This window comes from Pristiophorus japonicus, chromosome 12, assembly GCF_044704955.1.
Source record: "Pristiophorus japonicus isolate sPriJap1 chromosome 12, sPriJap1.hap1, whole genome shotgun sequence".
Taxonomy (NCBI): domain Eukaryota; kingdom Metazoa; phylum Chordata; class Chondrichthyes; family Pristiophoridae; genus Pristiophorus; species Pristiophorus japonicus.
The window spans coordinates 108741846-108758348 of record NC_091988.1 but is presented as its reverse complement, the minus strand read 5'-3'; the positions used below and the strand labels follow the sequence as shown (position 1 = coordinate 108758348).

General features: G+C 49.6%; 1 protein-coding gene across 1 annotated transcript in view; it reads left to right on the top strand.

Moving 5' to 3' along the window:
- Positions 1-16503, top strand: part of efcab12 (EF-hand calcium binding domain 12) — a 287344-nt gene that overhangs the window by 207058 nt on the left and 63783 nt on the right. The window contains exon 6 of the mRNA XM_070894837.1: positions 5738-5852. Coding sequence (XP_070750938.1) covers positions 5738-5852 — 115 coding nt within the window. The remainder of the gene's footprint in view (positions 1-5737; positions 5853-16503) is intronic.

Here is a 16503-nt window from a genome sequence, read left to right as displayed (position 1 = left end):
ACTCCGCTCCCTCCCCCACAATAGGTTAAAGTAGAGGTTGCACTATGCTTTTGCCATGAAGATAACCATAGCCAGCCTCAACATCAATGGCGGCAGAGGGGCACGCCGTAGATTTGACAATTTTTCGCTCCTGCGGGAGGGGAAATATGCGGTGTGCTTCCTGCAAGAAACCCACACCGTTCCGGGAGACGAAGCCACGTGGCTCCTGGAATGGCAAGGAGAGGTCCGCATGAGCCACCTCACCGCCATTTCTAGTGGGGTGGCCATCTTGCTGGGCCCGCATTTTCAGCCGGAGATCTTGGGGGTCGAGGAGCCCGTGCCAGGCCGCTTGCTGCACGTAACGGTTCGCCTGGGGGACGTGCCGCTCCATCTCGTGAACGTGTACGCCCCTCAGCCCGGCCCGCAGCAAACGCGCTTCTTTGAAGAGGTGTCCGCTCTCCTTGGCTCCGTCGACGTCGGCGACTGCATTGTCCTCGGGGGGGATTTTAACTGCACCCTCGAGGCGAGGGACCGCTCCGGTGCCCCGCAGTGCATGACGGCGATGGAGAAGTTGAGGGACCTGGTCGGGTCCTTCGACTTGGTGGACGTCTGGCGAAATCTCCATCCCGACTCCAGCGCCTTTACTTGGGTGAGGCCTGGAGTAGGATGGTCTAGAGTCGACCGCCTTTACGTGTCTCGGGCGTATGTTTCCTGCGTCCCGGCGGCCTCCATGCGGCCGGTGCCGTGTTCGGACCACCGCCTGGTGTGGGCGGAGCTCGCTTCGCTCCGCACGAGGACGGGGTCTGCGTACTGGCACTTTAACAACCGGCTGCTGGAGGACGTGCGGTTCCAGGACTCGTTCCGTCGATTCTGGTCCGACTGGAGAAGGAAGCAGGGGGGCTTCCCCTCCTTGAGGCTATGGTGGGACGTGGGCAAGGCTCACGTCCGCGTCTTCTGTCAAGAGTACGCGAGGGGGTCGACCAAGAGGCGGGCGGCCAGGGTCGGGAGCCTAGAAAAAGAGGTGCTCGACCTGGAATCCCGTCTCGGTCAAGTCGTCGAGGACCCGGCCCTGCGGACGGTGTACGAAGCGAAGAAGGCCGCGCTGAAGGACCTGCAGCTCGTCGGGTCCCGAGGCGCGTTCGTGAGGTCGCGGATCCGGTTCCTGCGGGATCTGGACCGCGGCTCCCCCTTCTTCTACTCGCTGGAAAAAAGGCAGAGTGTCCGTAAGCAGTTCTTGACGCTGCTGGCCGACGACGGCTCTCTCGTCTCGGATCCGGAGGGCGTCAACAACAGGGCCCGTGAATATTACGGGGCTCTGTTCTCTCCGGATCCGTCCAGCGAGGAAGCGTGTAGAGTTTTGTGGGAGGACCTGCCGAAGGTCAGCCCGGAGGGCGCCGAAAATCTGGAAGCTCCGCTAAGCCTGGCGGAGCTGACCGGTGCCCTCGACCGGCTCTCGAGGGGAAAATCCCCAGGGCTGGACGGGCTGACCGTGGAGTTCCACAGGGCATTCTGGGACGTCCTGGGGGGCGACTACGCGCGGGTCCTGGGGGAAAGTCTGGCGACTGGGGAGATGCCCCTCTCTTGGCGCAGGGCAGTCATCGTCCTGCTGCCTAAGAAGGGCGATCTCCGCCTCCTTAAGAACTGGCGCCCGGTCTCCCTCCTCAGCACGGACTACAAAATCTTCGCCAGGGCGATGTCTGATCGCCTTGGTGCCAGGCTGGACCACATGATCCACCCCGACCAGTCCTACACGGTCCCGGGCCGGACAATCCACGACAACATCCATCTGGTCCGGGACCTCATCCATCATTCCCAGGAGGCTGGTCTGTCGGTCGCCTTCTTATCTCTCGACCAAGAGAAGGCGTTCGACAGGGTGGATCACGACTATCTGCTCGGAACTCTGCGCGCTTTCAGGTTCGGGACGCATTTCGTCGCCCGGATCCGACCTTTGTACGCCGCCGCGGAGTGTCTGATTAAGGTTAACGGGTCCTTGACAGCGCCCCTTCGCTTTAGGAGAGGGGTGCGCCAGGGATGTCCCATGTCCGGCCAGTTATATGCCATCTGCGTGGAGCCTTTCCTGCGCTCTTGCGGACGAGGTTGACGGGACTGGCTCTGCAAGGGCCGGGCATGGAGGTCATCCTCTCGGCTTACGCCGATGACGTGCTCCTCGCGGTAGAGGATCCCGCTGACCTGCGGAGGATGCGAGAGTGCCAAGAGATTTACTCGGCCGCGTCCTCCGCCAGAATCAACTGGGAGAAATGTTCCGGACTCCTGGTGGGTCAGTGGCGGGTGGACTCCCTGCCGGAGGAACTCAGGCCTTTTGCCTGGAGCACGACCCATCTCCTCTATCTGGGAGTCTACCTTAGCCCCGACGAGGGAGCCTGGCCGGCGAACTGGCAGGAGCTGGAGGCCAAGGTCGCCGCTCACCTCGGGCGCTGGACAGGACTGCTCCGAGTGCTTAACTACAGGGATCGAGCGCTAGTCATAAACCAGCTGGTGGCCGCAATGTTGTGGTACCGGCTGGTCACTTTGACCCCTCCCCCTGCGTTTGTCGCCAAGATACAGAAGAATCTGGTGGACTTCTTCTGGAACAACAGGAAGCACTGGGTCTCTGCCGCGGTCTTGAGTCTCCCGCTTGAGGAGGGCGGTCAGTCGTTGGTGTGCGTCAGCGCCCAGCTCGCGACTTTCCGTCTTCAGACCCTGCAGAGATACCTTTACGTCGAGCCCCCTCCTAGGTGGTGCGCTCTGGCAACGTATTTCTTCCGCCAGCAGCGCGACCTCAACTACGACACGCAGCTCCTGTTTGTGAACTTGGGGGGCGTCAGGATCGCCCTCCGGGAGCTGCCTGTCTTTTACAAGGAACTCATCAGGGTCTGGAACAAAGTCTCCACCAAGCGCAGCTCTCCACCGGCTGGAGTGGCGGCTGACCTGCAGGAGCCACTGCTCGGGAATCCGTACCTCCACGACCGAGGTTTTATGTGGCGGTCGGACGAGAGGGCTGTGGCTGGTGATGTGACAAGGGTCAGGGACCTGCTCGATGGCGGAGGAGCGGGCTGGATGGCGCCAGACACGCTGGCGCGGCGCCTAAATTCTGCCAACATCCTCCACGCGGCCGATGCCATCGAGTCGCTAAAAAGAGCTCTGGGCCCCGACTCCGTTAGGTGCATCGAGGAGGCTCAAGCACGTGGGGAGATCCCGTCCGAACTGACCCCCGTCCGGACGGAATTCCTCATCGGCGCCAAACCCCGGAACCTCCCTCGGGGGCCGGCGCCTCACAACTTGAGCCGCCTCGGGGAAATCTCCTCCGTGCCTTTCAGTTCCGCGTGGAGGGGTTTCCTGTACGGGCTGCTCCTGCACACTCTCAACTTTGCCATCCTCGCCTGCCATCCGGACACGCCATGGCGTACCATCTTGCCGTCCGGAGGAGGCGGGGGTCCCCGATGGAGGGCACTCTACGCAGGGGTCCTCTCACTATTCATCGGGTACTTGGCCTGGAGGGTGGTGCACGGAGCAGTGCCGTGCAATAAATTTTTAAGCCGGTTCACGGACTCCCAGGCCGCCTGCAATTTCTGCGGTCTGGAGGAGTCCGTGTTCCATGTTTTTATTGAGTGCACGAGGTTGCAGCCCCTGTTCCACTATTTGAAGGGGCTGCTCCTGAAATTCTGGCTGCACTTCAGTCCCACTCTCCTGATCTTTGGGCACCCTGTGCGGAGGGGAGCGGGTAGGTCCGAGGGCCTCGTCGTAGGACTGCTCCTGGGCACGGCCAAGGGTGCCATCAGCCGGTCCAGGCAGCGGGCGGTCGAGGGGGTCGTTCAACCTGACTGAATGCCTCTCTTCCGCTCTTACATCTGGTCCAGGGTGTCCTTGGAGATGGAGCACGCGGTGTCCACCGGTACGCTCGCGGCCTTCCGCGAGAGGTGGGCACCGGAGGGACTGGAGTGCATCATCACGCCCGGCAACCAAATTTTAATTTGATTTTACGTTTTAAAGTTTAATTTGTTTTAATTGCTGGTGCTTTTAGTGTCCCCCTCCCCTTTTAGAGGGGGCACTTGGAAAAATGTGATTTTAGCGCCCAAAAAAAAAAACAAAAAAAAAGAAAAACACAAAAAAAAAACACAAAAAAGGAAAAAAAAAAGGGCCTTGTCAATGTCTGCTGTGTCATGCAGGGCGGGTGGCACGGTTTAATGTTTTTTTGTTTCACAGATAAACTCAAAAAGAGTTCCATGCACAAGGACCCCCAGGTCCCTCTGCACCGCAGCACGTTGTAATTTCTCCCCATTCAAATAATATTCCCTTTTCTTGTTTTTTTTTCCAAGGTGGATGACCTCACATTTTCCGACATTGTATTCCATCTGCCAAACCTTAGCCCATTCGCTTAACCTATCTAAATCTCTTTGCAGCTTCTCTGTGTCCTCTACACAACCCGCTTTCCCACTAATCTTTGTGTCATCTGCAAATTTTGTTACACTACACTCTGTCCCCTCTTCCAGGTCATCTATGTATATTGTAAACAGTTGTGGTCCCAGCACCGATCCCTGTGGCACACCACTAACCACCGATTTCCAACCCGGTGACTACGAGTGAGGAAGGTATGGGAACCCCGGATGTAGTGATGGGAGGAGCCTCGGCCCTTGCTCTTGTCCAACAGGTTCGAGGCTCTTGCTCCCAAGTGGAAGCAAGTCTCCCTCGATTCAGAGGGACTGCCAATGATGATGATTACCTTTGTGGTTCTGCTTTTTAATTTGGCCCCTAGCTGCTCATACTCACTCAGCAGAACCTTTGTTCTATCTATGTCATTGGTACCTACGTAGACCACGACAACTGGATCGTCCCCCTCCCCCTCCAAGTTCCTCTCCAGCCCAGAGAAGATCTCCTTAACCCTGGTACTGGGCAGGCAACACAGCCTTCGGGGCTCACGCCCCCAATGATACTGCCCCCTACCCCTACAACATTTCGTTTTGCTCCCCCCACTTGAATGGCCCCATGTACCACGTTGCTGTGGTCAGTTTGCTCATCCTCCCTGCATCCTGCTCTCGTCCACACAGGGAGCAAGAGTCTCGAACCTGTTGGACAAGAGCAAGGGCCAAGGCTCCTCCCATCACTACATCCGGGGTTCCCATACCTTCCTCACTCGCAGTCACACCATCCTGTCCCTGACCACAGACCAACTTTGAATTATTTAATCTAAGGGGTGTGACTGCTTCCTGGAACACAGCATCCAGGTAACTCTCCCCCTCCCTGATGTATCGCAGTGTCTGAAGCTCGGACTCCAGCTCATCAGCACGGAGCCGAAGTTTCTCGCGCTGCAGACACTTACTGCAGATGTGGTCAACGTGAATCACACTGGTGTCCACCAGCTCCCACATGCTGCAGTTGCAACACGTCGCCTGCCTGAGGGAGTATGATGTATTTAATGAAGTTTTCACGTTTGGAAAGTTTAGATTTTTAATCCCAGCTCTTAATTTAAACCAATACCCAAGAAAAAAGGATGAATACAGACCAACCAATCACTTCCCTGCTTCCCTGTGACGTCACACTTTCAATCTTTTTATTTCTTATCCTCCCCGGTCAGTTGCTCCTGCTGGCGCTGTTTCTATCTCCCCTGCGATCGGCTGCTGCTCTCGTGGTGCTCCTGTGAAGTGCCTTGGAATGTTTTATTACAATCCAAGTTGTTGTTGTCGTGGTCCAGTGAAATGGCCACTTTGAGGCATAGATTGAAGAGTTGTAATTCATTCTTCGAATTGTCTTTTCTTTGTAGCCTTACTTCACCCGGGAGACAAGTTGACAATGGAGCCAGGACATCCTTTGAACCTCAGACAGCCCGGGATGAGCGTGTTTTCTGATAATGATGTGAAGCGGTGGCTTTCCACCAGGTAAAGGGAGCGAGCCAGGACCTGCTACTATAGGTCACTTTTGTTGTGTACAAGGGTCACACATGCTGAGGTTCTGATCTGGGAAAGGCTGAGTTGATGGTGGACAGGGAGATTCCTTTGGGAAGGGGAAAAATTTAGATGGGAGCACGATCTAGCAGCCCCTTTACAAAAACGCTTTGAAAGAGGCATGCGAGATAACTCGAGTGTTTACCTGTTCGTCAGGAATTGTATGTGAGACATTGCAGGTAAATGGGCATGTGGCAGGCATAATCTCAGGAAAAATCAAAGAATATAGCAACACACAGGAGGCCATTCAGCCCATCACTCTTCTAAACAGCAATCTTTGCCCGATCACAAATTGTAATTTTTCTATTATTTCTCCACTTGCCTTTTAAAAGTTATTCTGGATTCTGCTTCTCCTGGTGTTTCTGGTATTCTAAGTCCTTTCAACCAAATAAACATTCTCTTAACCTCTCCCTTCATTCTTTTGGTGATCATCTTAAATTTATTCCCTCGAGTTGCCAATTCAATCAAGTAGAAATAGTTAGACCTTATTCACCTTATTAAAACCCCTCATAATTTTAAACAGCTCTGTCAATCCGCTCTGAACCTTCTCTGCTCCAATGAACAGAGGCCCATTTTATTTAGTCACTCCTCATAACTAAAGCCTCTCATTCTGTGGATCACCTCAGTGAATTTCTCCTGCATCCTCTCCATGGCTTTGACATTCTTCCTAAAAGAAGGCAGCAAAACTAGGCACAATATTCTAACTGCAGTATAACCAATGATTTGTACCTCTCCTTTTGTACTCAATATGGCTATTTATGAAACCAACAATCCCATACGCTTTTAATTTTTTTAATCAATTTGTTCTCCCACCCTCCTGCATCTGTCCCTGTCTCTCTGCTCCTCTACTTCTTTAAGTTTTACCATTTAACGTATACTTCATGTCCCTATCCTTCATCCCAAATTTTATCATTTAAATCTACTCAATCTACAGAGCTGTCTGTATCCTCCTCAAATCAATTCGCCTCTCAGTTAACCACTGCCTATTTGTGTGTTGTCTAAAAATGTTAATCCAAGTCCAGATCATTAATATATATCAAAAAGAGCAGTGGTCTTAATACCCACTCCTGTGTCATCACTGTATACTTCCCTCCAGTCTGAAAAGCAACTCTTCATAACTACTCACTGCTTTCTGTCTCATAGCCAATTTTGTATTCATACTGCCACTGCCCCTTTAGAAACATAGAAACATAGAAAATAGGTGCAGGAGCAGGCCATTCGGCCCTTCGAGCCTGCACCGCCATTCAATATGATCATGGCTGATCCCATGGGCTTCAATTTAACTAACAAATTTATTATGTGGCACTTTACCAAACACCTTTTGATATACACAACATCAACTCTCTCCATTACTTCATCAAAGAACAAAATCAAGTTAGTCAGATACAATTTGCCTTTAACAAATCCATGCCGCCTGTCATTTATTAACCCATGTTCTTCCAAGTGACAATTAATCTTGTCTTGGGTTATTTTCTCCAAAAGTCTCCCACCACTGACATTAGGCTGACTGGTTTATTCCTCTCCTCTTTTTTTTGAATCGGGGTTTAACATTTGCAATCCTCCAGTCCTCTGGCAGAGAAACCCAAGGCAAAGAACAAAAAGGGCCATTGTGCAGCAAAATTCTAAAAGGACAAAGGGTGTTAAAAAAACAAGCCTGAAGGCTTTGTGTCTTAATGCAAGGAGTATCCGCAATAAGGTGGATGAATTAACTGTGCAAATAGATGTTAACAAATATGATGTGATCGGGATTACGGAAACGTGGCTCCAGGATGATCAGGGCTGGGAACTCAACATCCAAGGGTATTCAACATTCAGGAAAGATAGAATAAAAGGAAAAGGAGGTGGTGTAGCATTGCTGGTTAAGGAGGAGATTAATGCAATAGTTAGGAAGGACATTAGCTTGGATGATGTGGAATCTATATGGGTAGAGCTGCAGAACACCAAAGGGCAAAAAACATTAGTGGGAGTTGTGTACAGACCTCCAAACAATAGTAGTGATGTTAGGGAGGGCATCAAACAGGAAATTAGGGGTGCGTGCAATAAAGGTGCAGCAGTTATAATGGGTGACTTTAATATGCACATCGATTGGGCTAACCAAACTGGAAGCAATACGGTGGAGGAGGATTTCCTGGAGTGCATAAGGGATGGTTTTTTAGACCAATATGTCGAGGAACCAACTAGGGGGAGGCCATCTTAGACTGGGTGTTGTGTAATGAGAGAGGATTAATTAGCAATCTTGTTGTGCGAGGCCCCTTGGGGAAGAGTGACCATAATATGGTGGAATTCTGCATTAGGATGGAGAATGAAACAGTTAATTCAGAGACCATGGTCCAGAACTTAAAGAAGGGTAACTTTGACGGTATGAGGCGTGAATTGGCTAGGATAGATTGGCTATTGATGCTGAAGGGGTTGACTGTGGATGGGCAATGGCAGACATTTAGAGACCGCATGGATGAACTACAACAATTGTACATTCCTGTCTGGCGTAAAAATAAAAAAGGGAAGGTGGCTCAACCATGGCTATCAAGGGAAATCAGGGATAGTATTAAAAGCCAAGGAAGTGGCATACAAATTGGCCAGAAATAGCAGCGAACCCGGGGACTGGGAGAAATTTAGAACTCAGCAGAGGAGGACAAAGGGTTTGATTAGGGCAGGGAAAATGGAGTACGAGAAGAAGCTTGCAGGGAACATTAAGACGGATTGCAAAAGTTTCTATAGATATGTAAAGAGAAAAAGATTAGTAAAGACAAATGCAGGTCCCCTGCAGTCAGAATCAGGGGAAGTCATAACGGGGAACAAAGAAATGGCGGACCAATTGAACAAGTACTTTGGTTCGGTATTCACTAAGGAGGACACAAACAACCTTCCGGATATAAAAGGGGTCGGAGGGTCTAGTAAGGAGGAGGAACTGAGGGGAATCCTTATTAGTCGGGAAATTGTGTTGGGGAAATTGATGGGATTGAAGGCCGATAAATCCCCAGGGCCTGATGGACTGCATCCCAGAGTACTTAATGAGGTGGCCTTGGAAATAGTGGATGCATTGACAGTCATTTTCTAACATTCCATTGACTCTGGATCAGTTCCTATGGAGTGGAGGGTAGCCAATGTAACCCCACTTTTTAAAAAAGGAGGGAGAAGATAACAGGGAATTATAGACCGGTCAGCCTGACATCGGTAGTGGGTAAAATGATGGAATCAATTATTAAGGATGTCATAGCAGTGCATTTGGAAAGAGGTAATATGATAGGTCCAAGTCAGCATGGATTTGTGAAAGGGAAATCATGCTTGACAAATCTTCTGGAATTGTTTGAGGATGTTTCCAGTCGAGTGGACAAGGGAGAACCAGTTGATGTGGTATATTTGGACTTTCAGAAGGCTTTTGTCAAGGTCCCACACAAGAGATTAATGTGCAAAATTAAAGCACATGAGATTGGGGGTAGTGTGCTGACATGGATTGGGAACTGGTTGTCAGACAGGAAGCAAAGAGTAGGAGTAAATGGGGACTTTTCAGAATGGCAGGCAGTAACTAGTGGGGTACCGCAAGGTTCTGTGCTGGGGCCCCAGCTGTTTACACTGTACATTAATGATTTAGACGAGGGGATTAAATGTAGTATCTCCAATTTTGCGGATGACACTAAGTTGGGTGGCAGTGTGAGCTGCGAGGAGGATGCTATGAGGCTGCAGAGCGACTTGGATCGGTTAGGTGAGTGGGCAAATGCATGGCAGATGAAGTATAATGTGGATAAATGTGAGGTTATCCACTTTGGTGGTAAAAACAGAGAGACAGACTATTATCTGAATGGTGACAGATTAGGAAAAGGGGAGGTGCAAAGAGACCTGGGTGTCATGGTACATCAGTCATTGAAGGTTGGCATGCAGGTACAGCAGGCGGTTAAGAAAGCAAATGGAATGTTGGCCTTTATAGCGAGGGGATTTGAGTACAGGGGCAGGGAGGTGTTGCTACAGTTGTACAGGGCCTTGGTAAGGCCACACCTGGAGTATTGTGTACAGTTTTGGTCTCCTAACCCGAGGAAGGACATTCTTGCTATTGAGGGAGTGCAGCGAAGGTTCACCAGACTGATTCCCGGGATGGCGGGACTAACCTATCAAGAAAGACTGGATCAACTGGGCTTGTATTCACTGGAGTTCAGAAGAATGAGAGGGGACCTCATAGAAACGTTTAAAATTCTGACGGGGTTAGACAGGTTAGATGCAGGAAGAATGTTTCCCAATGTTGGGGAAGTCCAGAACCAGGGGACACAGTCTAAGGATAAGGGGTAAGCCATTTCGGACCGAGATGCGGAGGAATTTCTTCACCCAGAGAGTGGTGAACCTGTGGAATTCTCTACCACAGAAAGTTGTTGAGGCCAATTCACTAAATATATTCAAAAAGGAGTTAGATGAAGTCCTTACTACTAGGGGGATCAAGGGGTATGGTGAGAAAGCAAGAATGGGGTACTGAAGTTGCATGTTCAGCCATGAACTCACTGAATGGCGGTGCAGGCTAGAAGGGCCGAATGGCCCACTCCTGCAACTATTTTCTATGTTTCTATGTTTCTATCCCATATCCAAGGAGGATTGGCAGATTGTGACCTCTGCACTTTCTATAGTCAGTTTGATTCTTTGCTGTATTAGGAACCAGACATTTACCATAAGCTTCCTTTTGTTTCATTTTAACCATTATTTCTTTAGTGATCCAGGGAGCTCCAGCTTTGTATGTCCTTCCTTTCCCCCTCATAGGAATATGTCCATTCTGTACTCAAACTATCTCCTCTTTGAAGGGCCCCCATTGCTCATTGATAGGAGCAGAGGAATGGGATTGGGCCATTGAGCTCCTCGAGCCTGTCCCACCATTCAATGAGATCATGGCTGATCTGCGACCTAAATCTATATACCTGCCTTTGGCTCATATCCCTTAATACCTTTGGTTAACAAAATCTAGCAATCTCAGATTTAAAATGAACAATTGATCTAGCATCAATTCACTGTTTTATCTGTCAATCTTCCTGGACTAGACCCCTCTTCAACTCATTGAAATTCGGCCTCTTTCAGTTAAGTACTTTCACCTTTGGTTCTCCTTATCCTTTTCCATGACAACTCAAAACCTAAATATTGTGATCACTCTTTCCCAAATGTTCTCCCACTGAAATTTGCGCCACTTGTCACACTTTGTTCCCCAGAATGAGATCCAGCACTGCTTCCTTCCTTGTTGGGCTGGAAACACACTGATCACAAAAGTTCTCGTGCACATTTCAAGAATTCATCCTCTTAGACATAGAAACATAGAAAATAGGTGCAGGAGTAGGCCATTCGGCCCTTCTAGCCTGCACCGCCATTCAATGAGTTCATGGCTGAACATGCAACTTCAGTACCCCATTCCTGCTTTCTCACCATACCCCTTGATTCCCCTAGTAGTAAGGACTTCATCTAACTCCTTTTTGAATATATTTAGTGAATTGGCCTCAACAACTTTCTGTGGTAGAGAATTCCACAGGTTCACCACTCTCTGGGTGAAGAAATTCCTCCTCATCTCGGTCCTAAATGGCTTCCCCCTTATCCTTAGACTGTGTCCCCTGGTTCTGGACTTCCCCAACATTGGGAACATTCTTCCTGCATCTAACCTGTCTAACCCCGTCAGAATTTTAAACGTTTCTATGAGGTCCCCTCTCATTCTTCTGAACTCCAGTGAATACAAGCCTAGTTGATCCAGTCTTTCTTGATAGGTCAGTCCCGCCATCCCGGGAATCAGTCTGGTGAACCTTCGCTGCACTCCGTCAATAGCAAGAATGTCCTTCCTCAGGTTAGGAGACCAAAACTGTACACAATACTCCAGGTGTGGCCTCACCAAGGCCCTGTACAATTGTAGCAACACCTCCCTGCCCTTGTACTCAAATCCCCTCGCTATGAAGGCCAACATGCCATTTGCTTTCTTAACCGCCTGCTGTACCTGCATGCCAACCTTCAATGACTGATGTACCATGACACACAGGTCTCGTTGCACCTCTCCTTTTCCTAATCTGTCACCATTCAGATAATAGTCTGTCTCTCTGTTTTTACCACCAAAGTGGATAACCTCACATTTATCCACATTATACTTCATCTGCCATGCATTTGCCCACTCACCTAACCGATCCAAGTCGCTCTGCAGCCTCATAGAATCCTCCTTGCACTGCCACCCAACTTAGTGTCATCCGCAAATTTGGAGATACTACATTTAATCCCCTCATCTAAATCATTAATGTACAGTGTAAACAGCTGGGGCCCCAGCACAGAACCTTGCGGTACCCCACTAGTCACTGCCTGCCATTCTGAAAAGTCCCCATTTACTCCTACTCTTTGCTTCCTGTCTGACAACCAGGTCTCAATTCATGTCAGCACACTACCCCCAATCCCATGTGCTTTAACTTTGCACATCAATCTCTTATGTGGAACCTTGTCGAAAGCCTTCTGAAAGTCCAAATATACCACATCGATTGCCCTTAACACTTGTTTCCCAGTCTATATTAGGATAATAGAACTCCCCCATTATACCTAATCTGTTGCTTCTACATCTGTCTGACATTTTCTTCTCCATCTCCTATCCCGCTGTCTGGTGATCTATAGCCAGCAGTGTAACTGCTCCTCTCTATTCCTTAATTCTAACCAACTAGATAGCGGGCCTGTAATTGATGAAGGCCAAGGCCCACCCAAAGGACCGCCGATGGCCGTCAAAAGACCGGGCGGTACTTTGCCGGGAAGATTCCTCTAAAAGAGGTGGCAGTACCGCCCAGTGGCAAAATAACGGCTTATGCCATCAACCTGGACGGCAGTGGGCGGGAGCTCTTAATCTCGGCAGCAAATGCGCTTGCCGCCCAGGTGCCACTGAGGATGGAGTCGGGTCCAGGGAGGGTGGGAGAGCTGAAAATAAAAACCATTACAAAAAAAAACCACTGGACCACCTTCAGGGACCCCATCCAGGTAAGTCGCTGTTAAAAAATGTTTTAAAAATATGTTCACTTCCCTTTTTTTCCGTTCTTCACACTTACAGTCGGGGTTAGACCTGCCTCCACGCAGTGGTCCTTCCCCCTACTGGCGCAATGCCCTGGCAGCTCAATGGGCGGACAGGAGGCCACTTACGCGACTTGGCCGCCAGCAGCCATCAGCGGGCGGTTCCCGCCGATACTCCCCTCCCTCCCACTCCAGGCCAAATGGAAACTGGCAAAGAGGAGAGACCGACAGCACTGGGCGGTAAGGTCACCAATATCAGGGCCTCTGTCTTTGAATTGCCAAGCACATCATCCCTTTCCGGGGCTGTCACAGTATTTCATCAATACTGCCACCGCCCTCTCCTTTTTTTCCTTCCCTATTTCTCCTGAAAACATTGTAGCCAAAAATGTTTAGTTCCCTTTCCTGTCCTTGTTTGAGCCAGGTCTCCATTATTATAACTGTATCATATTGTGCCTGTAGCTCACCAATCTTATTTGCATAAGATCATAAGAAATAGGAGCAGGAGTAGGCCATTTGGTCCCTCGAACCTGCTCTGCCATTCAAAGAATCATGGCTTATCTTCAACCACAACACTTTCCTGCCCGATCCCCATGATCGCTTTTTTCCATTAGAATCTAAAATCTATCGATCCAAGCCTTGTATATACTCCACGACTGAGCATCCACAGCACACTGGGGTAGAGAATTCCAAAGATTCACAACCATCAGAGTGATGACATTTCTCCTCATCTCAGTCCTAAATGGCCGACTCCTTATCCTGAGACTATGCCCCCTAGTTCTAGACTCTTCAGCCAGGAGATACAGCCTCTTAGCATCTACCCTGTCGAGCCCTCTCAGAATCTTTTATGTTTCAATGAGATCACCTCTCATTCTTCTAAACTACAGAGAGTAAACTACAGAGACCCATTCTACTCAATCTCTCCTCTCATCGCAGGAATCAGTCTGGTGAACCTTCGTTGCACCCCCTCTAAGGCAAGTTTATCCTTCCTGAGGTATGGAGACCCAAGCTGTCCACAGTATTCCAGGGGTGCTCTCACCAAAGCCCTGGACAATTATAGCAATATTTTCTTACTCTTGGACTCCAACCCCTTGCAATAAAGGCCAACATACCAATTGCCTCCCTAATTGCTTGCTGTAGCTGCATATCAACTTTCTGTGATTTTTGTACAACGACATCCAAATCCCTCTGACCGCTAACATTTAATAGTTTTTCACCATTACAAAATATTCTTGGGGAGAAATTTGGTGGGGGCGTTACCTTTTTAAATTTTGAAAATTTAGTGCCAGATGCAAAGGAATCTTAACTTCTTCTAAATTGGGCTTTAGCACCCCAGGAAGGGAGGGGTCAGTAAATCAAGCGCTAATGACCTCAGTGAGGCACTATAGGGACACTAACACCAGAGCACTACCCAATTTCAGGTGGTTTGCATTCAGCAATCATCCTTCAATCCTTCATATTGGCTCATTACAGCTCTGAAAGGGGAGGTTATATCAAGCTGCAGCTGCTCATTTTCACCTGCCCTGCATTTGACGGAGACCTGAGAGGTACTGCAAGAATCTTTTGCTATGGCTGCTGCTAATCCAGCTGTAAGGGAGAGAGCTCGTCGTTTCAATGATGTAGCATTGGAGGCATTGGTATGAAAGTTGAACGAAGGAGGGAAATGCTGTTCTCGGCAAGTGGAAGGAGGCCATTGCTTCGGGTCTTCAGGGCCATATGGAGGGAAGTGGCAGAGCAGGTCTCGGCCAGCACTGTCGTGGAATGCAGCCTCACACAGTGCCGGAAGAAATTCAACAACCTCAGTCGGGTGGTCAAGGTGAGTACATGTTTCCACACCTTCTCCATACCAGCCTCTGACTCTCTGTGCACACTGCACAAACCACCACTCCCCCACCAAACATCTGCAACTACTCAAACTCACATCCTCATCTCATGCCTAGCCATTCAACGCTGGCAGGCATATCTCCCAGACACAGAGCTGAACTCCGACTCACACACATTCCTTTCTTTTGCAGGCCAAGATGGCTCACAATCGGAGGAAGCAGCAGAGGCAGGTGGGAGTGAACCTCAACTCCAACAGCTGTCTGACCTGGAGGAGTGTGCACTGCGACTGACTGGGCCGCAGGTGGTGGGCACCGTGGCCGTTGGCAACGTCGACCCTGCTGAGGGCAACATGGTATCTTTCTTTTCTCTTGTTTTATCATTCCACTTCCCCCTCACACGATAAGGCCTTATAACTTTCCAGCTCCTGATACTTTATGTCTTCCTATATCACCTGAACATGACTCTTGTGTCTTTTATGCTGTCAGATAATCAGCCAGCAGATGAGCAGCCTGTTGCTGAGCTCTCCAGTGAGAGTGAAGAAAGAGAAGAGCAGGAGGACCCAAGCACCACGTCACTGTATCTCTCACCTGCAGGCACCAGCTCAGAGACTGGCACTACACGTTGGTTAGAGGTTAGCTTAGTAGAGGGGTCTGCACTGGGTGATGCACTGGGGATTAGCAGGCTGCAGCAAGGCCAGGGGTAGCTTGGGAGCCTGCTCCCTGGAGGATGAGTTCACCTGCGAGTTCTGCTGCACAGGACTCGTATGAGGACCTCGATGGGGATGTGTTCACAAGAAGGGTGATGGCCATGCACTTCAACATGAGAGGTGCAATGGCAAGGGTGCCCGAGAGGCTCTCGGCAATGGTAAGGAGAGTGGAGGAGTGCGCCTCCAGCATTGTACAGAGCTCTGCACGCACCATGGAGCCCATCATTGCCCGTCTGCAGAGGATGGTGGACTCCCAGAGAGACCCTGGGGACCCAGACTCCAGGCGAACCTGAAAGGGACCGGTGGCAGCAGAGCAGCAGCATAAAAGAGAGCTGAGCGAAGGCCAGGACACAGGCGGACCTGAGCGGGAGCAGCAGCATAAAGGAACAACCGAGTTAACAAAACAGAAAACAGGGAGCGACGTCATAGGACAGCAGGTAGGTGATTGGTTGGTGAGTATTACAGCTCCTTTGCTCTCTAGGTTAGGTAGGTGGATGAAATTCAGAACTGGGAGAGTATTAACTACTGTAACATTATTGAATTAATAATTTAAACAAAATTAACTAATTAAAACTATGAATTAGAATTAAAACTAATTGTTTGAATAAATACTGTAACTAATTATATAAATAAAATAAGGTTGTTAGAGATGGCAGGGCAGGTGGTGTGTTGTAACTGCAGCATGTGCAAGTTGGTTAGTCGTGGCTCAGTGGGCAGCACTCTCACCTCTGAGTCAGAAGGTTGTGGGTTCAAGTCCCACTCCAGGGACTTGAGCACATAAATCTAGGCTGACACTCCCAGTGCAGTGCTGAGGGAGCACTGCATTATTTTTTGGATCAGATGTTAAACAAAGGTCCCACCTGCCCTCTCAAATGGATATAAAAGATCCCATGGAACTAGTTTGAAGAAGAGCAGGTGTTATCCCTGGTTCCCTGGTCAATATGTATCCCTCAATCAACATAACAAAAAAAAAATGATCTGGTCGTTATCACATTGCTGTGTGTGGGAGCTTGCTTGTGCGCAAATTGGCTGCCGTGTTTCCTACATTATAACAATGACTACACTTCAAAA